At 39.5% G+C, this 9426-nt stretch overlaps 1 protein-coding gene across 1 annotated transcript in view; it reads left to right on the top strand.

Moving 5' to 3' along the window:
- The window catches only part of ANKMY1 (ankyrin repeat and MYND domain containing 1), a 101176-nt gene that overhangs the window by 28102 nt on the left and 63648 nt on the right, over positions 1-9426 (top strand). The window contains 2 exon segments of the mRNA XM_044675634.1: positions 1512-1683; positions 2871-3011. Of these exon segments, the coding sequence (XP_044531569.1) occupies positions 1512-1683; positions 2871-3011 (313 nt within the window).

Here is a 9426-nt window from a genome sequence, read left to right as displayed (position 1 = left end):
CTTCTTTCCTTCCTTCCTTCCTTCCTTCCTTCCTTCCTTCCTTCCTTCCTTCCTTCCTTCCTTCCTTCCTTCCTTCCTTCCTTCCTTCCTTCTCTTCCTCCCCCCTGTCACTCCCACACCCCTTCTTTCTATTTCCTTACCTTCTGTTTTGGAATCAATACTAAATATCAATTGCAAGACAGAAGAATGATAATGGCTAAGGGATTGAGTTTAACTGACATACCCAGGGTCACACAGGTAGGAAGTATCAGAGGCTAGATTTGAACCTCTGGATGCTAGGCCTGGCGCTTCATCCGCTAAGCTACTGAGCTGTCCCTTACCTACTTTTTTGCTTGGAAGCCTGTTGTTAAATTTTTAATGCTCAGGTACAGGTCAATACTTTTATTCCTACTTTCATCATTTTAGGTATGAATTGATAGAAATTATGACATAGTATATAGAAAGTTGGTCTTGAATCTGAGAAGACTTGAGTTCAAATCTCCTATCTCACTCCTGGCTGTGTGACCTTAGGCAAGTCCCTTAATCTCTTTATACCCTAGGCAACTTTAGGACTACAAGTTGCAGAGAAAGTACTGAACCTGTAATGGTAGAGGGAGTTTCCTAAATGATGGGACTCCCTATTTCCAATGAAATCACTGGTTATATCCTGACCCTGCATGTGGCTCATCATTCCGGTCTGCCAAGACCTTCATCCTCATTCTATTTTCCACAGTTTTCACTCTTCCTCTCAGCTTCATGTCTTCTGAAGGAATCATGAAGTTGTTACCAACTCACTTTCCTTCAGTATAATAGATCTGAGAAGTGGGGCCCTTGAAAGGTAGAATAAGTAGCTCAGGGGGTAGCTATACATTCAAAGATGGGACATGATCTTCCTAAAGCTTTTCTCACTTTTTCAAATTGAATTTTTTTGGGGGTGGATAAGTTGTATTTAGACATACACAACCTTAAATTAATTTCTGTTTCATGTCTGTATTTCTCATGTCGCCATCAAGACTGTAAGTTTTTAAAAGACAAACAATAAGCATCATGTTTATAAACAAACAAATAAATAAAAAAAAATAAGTAATCCAAATCAATTATGTGCTAGAAAAGAGTAAAAAACCAGATGAAAAATAGTCCTGTCCTCAAGGAGCTTACATTCCACTGGAGTTGATATTTTAAATGTCCTGCTCCCCTCCCCCTTCAAAGTCTAGCAGTGTTAAAAAAAAAGGTATTCTTGAATGATTGTCCAAAAACCCTTAATGACTCAAGGACAAGTTAAAGGTAAAAAGTCAAAGCTTTTTTCTTTGCCTCAGTTATCTTTATAAAATATGTCTATATAACTGTTCAGGAAACAAAATGAACTTTCTTGGATGAGTGAACATGAACACGAATCCCAGGGGCCTTTTACATAATAAGTTTAGGGGACCTCAAAGTTATTTTCTTCTTTTTAAAAAAATAATCTTGATTTTGATTTGAAATTTGTCCTTAGCCATTACGTCTAATGGTGATTCTCCTCATTTTGATTACAGACACAATCTCAGATGGGCAACAGTCGAGTTACTTCTAAAGCGAGGGGCAGACCCCAACTATTGCAAAGAGCCCATGCACGTTCTTTTCTTTCCAGTTAGAGCTGCAGATGTGACTGGAGTTCAGCTCCTTCTGGAGCACGGTGCAAGAACTGATGTCCGATTTCCATCAAAGGTATTGTGCAAGTTTGATTGTACAATGGTCAGCCTTGGGTTTTTGCCTGTGTATTATTTCTTCACTACTTTCTCATGAAGAGGTAGTAGTCCTTCTCCTTGCCAAGGCAAATCCCTCTGTAGGCACAAATGATCCCATTCCATCCCATCTTTTTTGGCACATTGTAACCTCTATCATTCCCTCTTTCTCTAGTCTTCAGTCTCCCTGCTGGCAGCTGCCTCTCCATCCCTTACAAAGTCCTCAATTAATCTGACTCTACAAGCTTTTCTCCCATATCTCCTCTTCCCTTTATGGTTAAATTTGAGAAAACTATCTACAATCATTGCCTTCCTTTCTTGCCTAAACCCTTTGGCTTCCAACTTCATCATTCAACTGAAAATATTTTCTCCAAAGTTACCAATTATATATATGTGTGTGCATATATATATATGTATAAATAAAACTATCCCTAAATCTAATGTCCTTTACTCAGTTCTCATCCTTCTTGACCTCTTTGAAACCTTTGAAAACTCTTGGGATATTCTTTTCTCTCTGGGTTTTATTGAAGCTGCTTTCTCTTTATTCTCCTTTTATCTGTCTGACCCTCCCCTTCGTGGTCTCCTTTGCTTATTTTTCCTCTGTGGTTGTCCCGCAAATCTGGTTGCTCTTTTGTCTTTTGTCAGCTTCCATGAGTTCAGTTATCATTTCTAGGCAGATACTTCTCAGCTCTATCTCTCTAAACTCTCTCCTGATTTGTATCGTCATATCAGCAACTCCCTATTGGTCACTGGAACTGGATGTCTTATAGACGTCATCTCAAACTCAACTTATCCATGAAGATTGGCTGAAGTAGGTGTTACGGAGTGCTTAGAGCTTAGTTAGATATCAAAGATGCCAAAGTCATCCACTGTATCCTGTGCCGTCAACCATCATCACCTTGACTTTTGTCTTGCCACTGGACCTCAGTGAGTGGAAGAGACAGTGAGGCTGATGATTTTGTGCAACTCTGCCTCACTAAAATCCAATTTATGCTTGAGTCAAAAGATAATACTTGCTGATATCATCTTGGATCTCTTTGAATATAGAAGATAACCAACCAGTCCAACCCACCATCCATCCCATTTTATAAATGAGGAAACTGAGGCCCCACAAGTTTAATTTACTTGAACAAATTAAAGCTGTGCATTTTTTTTAAATTTTTCCTACAGATGAGAGCACTCACTCCTCTCCACATAGCAGTAGCCCTGCCTCTGGAAGCGGGCATCAGAATCACAGAACTATTGCTTCATGCTCTTGCTGACCCAGACACGAGAGCTGAAGACCAAGATGAGGGATATAAGAGAGACAAGGTATTTTATGTTGATCCTAGGGCAGAAGGAAGGAGTTAGATATTCAGTAAGTAAGTGCTCAATGTGGGACAGGCACTCTGTTGGGGATAAGAGGATTAAAACAAAAATGTCATGCTAGAAGGGATCTTAGGGGACATCTAGGCCATGCCTTCCCCCATTTTACAGAGGAGAAAACTGAGGTCCAAGAGTTGAATTGGGTTGTCAAAGATATTGAGATCAGTTTTGGTTTTATAAGATTATTCACTTACAAAAATGATTAACATGGAAATAAGTTTTGTGTGATTATATATATACATATATATGTATGTATGTATGTATGTATAAAACCCAGATTGATTTGCTTGTCAACTCCAGGAGTGGGGAGGGAAGACGGGAGGGAGAAAACCTGAATAATATCACTCTGGAAAACTTATATGAAAATTTGTTATTAAAAATAAAATAAAGATAAAAAAGATCTTGAGATCATAGATTGGGATATAGAAGGGGCTCTGAAAACCATTTCATCCACTTATTATTGATTTTCTAGATGAGGAAATCGAGGAAAAGGGAAGACAAATGATTTGCCCAAGGTCACCCAAGGTGGTGCCAATTTAAAAAATGAATCCACAAACCTCTCTCAGATCCCATGTGATAGCTAGAGTCCTAGTTATGGAACCATGGGACCTGAATTCAAATCTTGCCTCTAATCTTTGCCAAGATCATAGATTTAAGAATTGGTAATTTAATCCAATCTCCTCATTTTGCAGTTGGGAAACTGAGGCACAAAGAAGCAGTAAGTGGCAGAGTTGAGACACACCGTTTCTCTAATTAGACTTCACCTAGGAATCTGTGCATTTCAGGTTTGACCTCCTTTTGCCTCCTGTAGCACCACCCTCCCCACTCTGGCTCTGTCCAGAACCTTTATCCATTTGCTTGGTTCCAGGTGTTGATACTTCATTTCTCATTTCCATTTGTTCTAAGACTTCCTTATTACCTTTCCACATTTCCTTCACAATGAGGGGTTTGCTGCACATCTGGTATCATGGATCTCACCCTTGACAGTTCCCAGACCAGTCTTTGTCCAGAGAATGGGCCAGAAGGGCCAATATCTCTTGCTCTCCTTTCAATAAACCTTCTAGCTGTGGAAAAATTGATGGCTGGGGTAAATGCTTGTCTTTAGGACTGTAGGCACAGGGAGAAAGCATCATGCGATGGGATAAGGTGGCTGGAGTGCCCCAAGAACTTGTTGGCTATGGGACCTAGCTAGAAAGTCTCTGAAGAGCGAATGGGCAGTTTCTTGAGAGCCCTTGGGATTTGCCTGGCTAAACTGGGGTCTTCCTGGGATTGTTGCCCAATTAATATATATTTTATTAACTTTGTACCCCTGTGAGCTTGCCTTGTCTTATCTGAAAGAGGACTGTCCCTGCCTTTTTGCTAGCAGAGACGGACCATGGTAAAGTAACCCTCTAGAGGACCAGTTTTTGTGCCCCAAAGACCTAGGTTCATATTCTGCCTCTGATGTGTTCTGGCTCTGTGAGGCTAGGCAGATCATATAATGTCTCTAAATCTGTAGGTTGCAGAGAATGGGCCAATTTGTAATGATAGGGGAGTTCATTATGCCAGAGAAATCCTTATTTACTATCCCTGTGTGAAGGGTTAATAGCCACTCCTATCCTTTGCTAACAATATTTGGACATTACCTTAGGAAGGCTTATTATAGCATACTTTCTGATGAAACCACTAAACAACAGGGCTACCAACAGTAGCAAGGACACTATATTGTGGACTGTGACAGCAGTTAAGTCTGACAGTTAGCTACCTCTAACAGCTCAGCTAATGGAGGAAATAGCAAATCTGTTCTGGAAAGATTTATTGAATCTCTTTTGAGAGTTTATAGAATCATTTATTAAGAAGTGGAGGAAGTTCAGAGACCATTTAGTCCATTTTTCTTGTTTTTGTCAAGGAGATAACTGAGTCCCAGGTGATTTCAGTGATTTGCCCAGAATCACACAGATGGTAAATGTCAGAGGTGGGATTGAACCCTGGTCCTCTGACTCTCAAAGCTCTGGGTTCACATGGACCAGGTTCTAGAGACCTGGTCCAAGAGGTTTCAGTTTCTGTAATTGGTTCACTATTCCATCTCCTTGGAAAGAACATATTGGAAACAAAGCTTAGGTACAATGCATGTTTTGGGATTGTCTTATAGTGGGTAAAAGATTCTCCAAACTCCCTTACAGATATTTATTTTAAATAGTAAAGAAAATACATAAAATGTAAAAGACAAAAAAAACATGTAAACAAACACAAGAAACAAGAACAATTCAGTGCCCCAATTGTGTATTTATTAGTTGTTGTCTCCTTGAAGATAAAGATATTCTGTGGCATTACAGAACAAATATTTACCATTCAGATTTGCTTTGGACCTCCACCATCTAAATAACTCAAACCATTGTGGATTCATCATCTGTGTTGTCTTTAAGCATAATGTGATTTCCCTCTTATTTTTTGGTATGTTTTTGATTACTGAATGTTATCTGAAATTATGATGGTTACCTTTGCTTTTTTTTTTAGTTTGTCTAAAGCATAATTGATTTTACTTTAGCTTTTCATTTAACACTCTTCAAATGTGTTTCTTGTAACCAATATTGTTGGATCCCATTTTCTAATCCATTCTACTATCTTCTTCCATTTCATGGGTGAGTTTATCCCATTCACATTCAGGGTTATGATTACCAAATGTGCTTTTCCCTCTTTCCTGTCTTATACTTTTTCCTTTTTCTCTTCCACTGCCTCCTTTTACAAATAAGGTGATTATGTTGTTCAGTCATTTCAGTCATGTTCAATTTTCTGTGATTCCATTTGAGATTTTCTTGGCAGATACTGGAGTGGTTTGCAATTTACTTCTCCAACTAGTTTTCCAGATGAGGAACTGTGGCAAACAGGGTGAAGTGACTTATTTAGGGTCACCCCTAGGGAGTGTCTGAGGCCAGATTTGAACCTAGGACCTCCCATTTCTAGTCTTGGCTCTCAATCCACTGAGCCACCTAGGTGCTCCCTCTTCCTTTCCCCTTAATTTTTCTATCATGCTTCTCTAACATTTGATTTTATTTTGCTTATGACAATTCCCTTATCTATCCTACCTTCTTTCTCAGATATCTTTCTAACTCACTTGAACTGCCCCCCACCCCATTTCCCTTTTGAGCTTAATATATTGTTATACTGAAATCTCTCTCTCTCTCTCTCCCTCTGTCCCTCCTCCTCCCTTTGTGAACTCATTATGGGTTATCAAAGCCCATCCTTTTTAGCCTCAGGTCAAGACTCTTGGGTATCCTCTTCTTCCTTAAGAATGACACAATGATTGCCTTAACTCAAACTTGGAATAATTCCAAAGCTTGAAATGTCTATTCTCAGGTTTGCTAGTTTCTGACCTGTGACTAGAAAAGGAAATTGAAAAGAGATTGTGAACCAAAAGAGTAGTACAGGAAGAGTCATTTAGGATGTACAGGCATGATGATCAGGGTTTCTGGGTACATTCCTTCATCCACGTCAATGTATTTTATTGATCACTCCACTTGCTGAGAGCAGTGGTAGAGATGGGGTTGTGGAAAGGAAAGAGAAATTGTGAACTTTTTGTCTCTAAGTAGCTAATCTGTCTATAGATTCATTTCATTGCCCCAGATATGGACATGTTTCTGTCTAGGGAGTAGTCAGGCAATTCCCTTGCTCAGATTTGCCTTAACTGATGTTAATCTGATTATACCAATTCTCCTGTGTGTGTGTGTGTGTGTGTGTGCGTGCGTGCGTGTGTGTGTGTGTGTGTGTGTGTGTGTGTGTATGTGTGAGAGACAGACAGACAGACAGACAAGAGAGAACAGGGAGTTTTAGTCTAAGGCTATTGGTTTATGAGTTCCTTTTTATCTTTTTCCATTTGTGAGGTTCACTCTACAATGGCAGCCAGCTTATTTTTATCTGAAGACAAAATCCATTATAAAAAGCACAGACAGAAAAAGTAAAGATTTAAAGAGAGCAGGAAACTCTGGAGGGGTAAGTAACATCAGCTCACCAGGCAGTATTTAGACAGGGGAGGAGAGGAAGTAGAGAGCCAAAAAATTCACCAGGTTGCAATAGCGGAATCTCATGACAACACAAAAATTCTGTCCAGCAGATTACTCCTTAAGTGGGTTAGTGAGCAGATAAAGCTCTAACTAGTTACTTATGATTATATTTATCTTAGTAGCACTCTTCACTGGTAGTCAGCTGGCTACTGGCACTGGCATGTCCCCACCCTCTGACCCCTTCTCTCACAAAGCTCCAAATTTTGGGGACTTTTTCTACCTTCCAAACCTTCTGCTTCCCATAAACTATAGTCACTCTTCAGTTACCCCCCAATGTTAAGTGAAAGAAATATCTTACAGATCAGCACTCTATGTAAGTAGAGTTTTTGTGGGGATTATATTATTTATTGAGTTACATGTAGAAATGATTTTTGACAGTTTTTGACATTTTAAAATTCAGATTTTTCTCCCTCCTTCCCCTCTCCCTCTCCCTGAGACAGTGAATAGTCTGATATGGATTATATTGGTACTTTCATGTATTACAGGGGACGGTCTTAATATTTATTCAAGAGTGAAGAAGTCATGAATTTTATTCTTTAGAAGAACTTCAGGATACTTTTACATACCGATCTCACCAGCAGCAGAGCTTTTAAAAGTGAACCTTTAAATATTCTTTAACCTTTAAAAGGAAGTCTCTGCTAAGCAACTTTGAAAAATAAATCACATTTATACAAGTAACTTTATTGGCCATCAATAAAATTATGGGGTAGATATTTCTGGAGTATATTGTGAATTTCTACATTACTCATTTCATAAGCATACCTAGTAGTTGAATAGCTTTTAATTTTTGGTTTCTAGCTCCCTGAGAATTTGACAGACTATAAATTGCGATTAACAATGTTTAAAAAAAAAAGGCCAGTGAAAAAGAACATTCCATTTAATTGTCTGCTATCATACAACCAAGGCAGCATGGTATGGCAGGAGGAGGAACTGGATTCAAATCCTGCCTCTCATCTCCGATGCTGGCTACTTGTCTGACCATTTTCATCTGTAAAATGAGGAGGCTGGACTAGCTGGTTACTGAGGGTCCTTCTGGTTTTGGAGTTATTGCCCTGACAGTCTCATGATTGTTGACAATTTTCAACTATTATCTTGGGATCTTTGAGACAGTAACATTCTCAATTTTTTCATAAAAAGTTTTAAACAAAAATGAAGTAGCACATACCGCAAACACGCCACTGATGCAGTGGAATGATTATAAAATTAAATGTACTTAGTGAGGAAACCCCATTGGCTGTTGTCTAGACAAGCAAAATGAACCAAAGTTGAGCAATTATGTTATTTAGTGAATTTAGCCATGGCAATAAGCCAGTCTGGATTATTCAGACTCCCAGCTCCATTTTCCCTATCCAGTAGTATTTAGTGTCTAAATTAGCAGGCAGATCTTATTTCCCTGTGCATGCTGTGACTGGGTACAAATGGGACTAATAATTCATATAAACAATTAGCGAGTTCATTCTTTCTACTTCACATTTAAAATCTCCATGCTTAAGTGATACATCAGGCCTTAATCAGAGATACAGTTCGGTCTAGGGGAAGGATTCTCTGGGCTCCGGGGGGCCAGAGTTCAGTTTCTACCTCTGATTTTGTTATTTTGGTGACCTCAGGTAAGCCCCTTAACTTCTCTGGGTCTCAGTTTCCTCATCTGTGAAATAATCAGGCAGGACTACATGGCACCTCAAGAGCCTTCCAGTTTTAGAGCTGAAGTTGGAGTTAGACCTTTCCTCAGGGTTTCAGTTTCCAGCCCCAACCCTGCAAAATGAGGGAGGTGAAGAAGATGGCCTCTGAGGTCCCTACCAGCTCTCAAGCTACCATCTTATGAAGTGATCCCAAGATCCTATCTCCCTGGACCTCAGTTTCCATTTGTAAAATGAAGAAGTTGGAGTAGATGACCTCTGAAACCTTTTCAGCTCCAGAGCTAGGATCCTATGATTTTATGTTGTTATGTGGAGGCCAAGCTTGACTCTCCTTTGTGAAATCAAAACACAATTTATTACTCATTAATAATGCTCTATAGACCTGGCATTCTCTGTCAGCTAAATCAACAATTAATATGTTTATTGAAAGTTCAAATAATTCAGTAATTTGCTTCTCTTCTTTCTTTCAGGAGGAAAAAAAAACATTCTCTTCTTTGGCCTTTATAAACAAGGCTACAGTCTCTCTCTCTCTCTCTCTCTCTCTCTCTCTCTCTCTCTCTCTCTCTCTCTCTCTCTCTCTCCCCCCTATTCCTCTTTCTCCCTCCCTTCCTCTCCGTCCTTCCCTCCCCCCTTCTCTCTCTCCCCTTATTCCTCTTTCTCCCTCCCTTCCTCTCCCTCCTTTCC

Source organism: Gracilinanus agilis, chromosome 4 (assembly GCF_016433145.1).
Source record: "Gracilinanus agilis isolate LMUSP501 chromosome 4, AgileGrace, whole genome shotgun sequence".
NCBI lineage: Eukaryota > Metazoa > Chordata > Mammalia > Didelphimorphia > Didelphidae > Gracilinanus > Gracilinanus agilis.
This window is presented reverse-complemented; position numbering and strand designations above follow the sequence as displayed.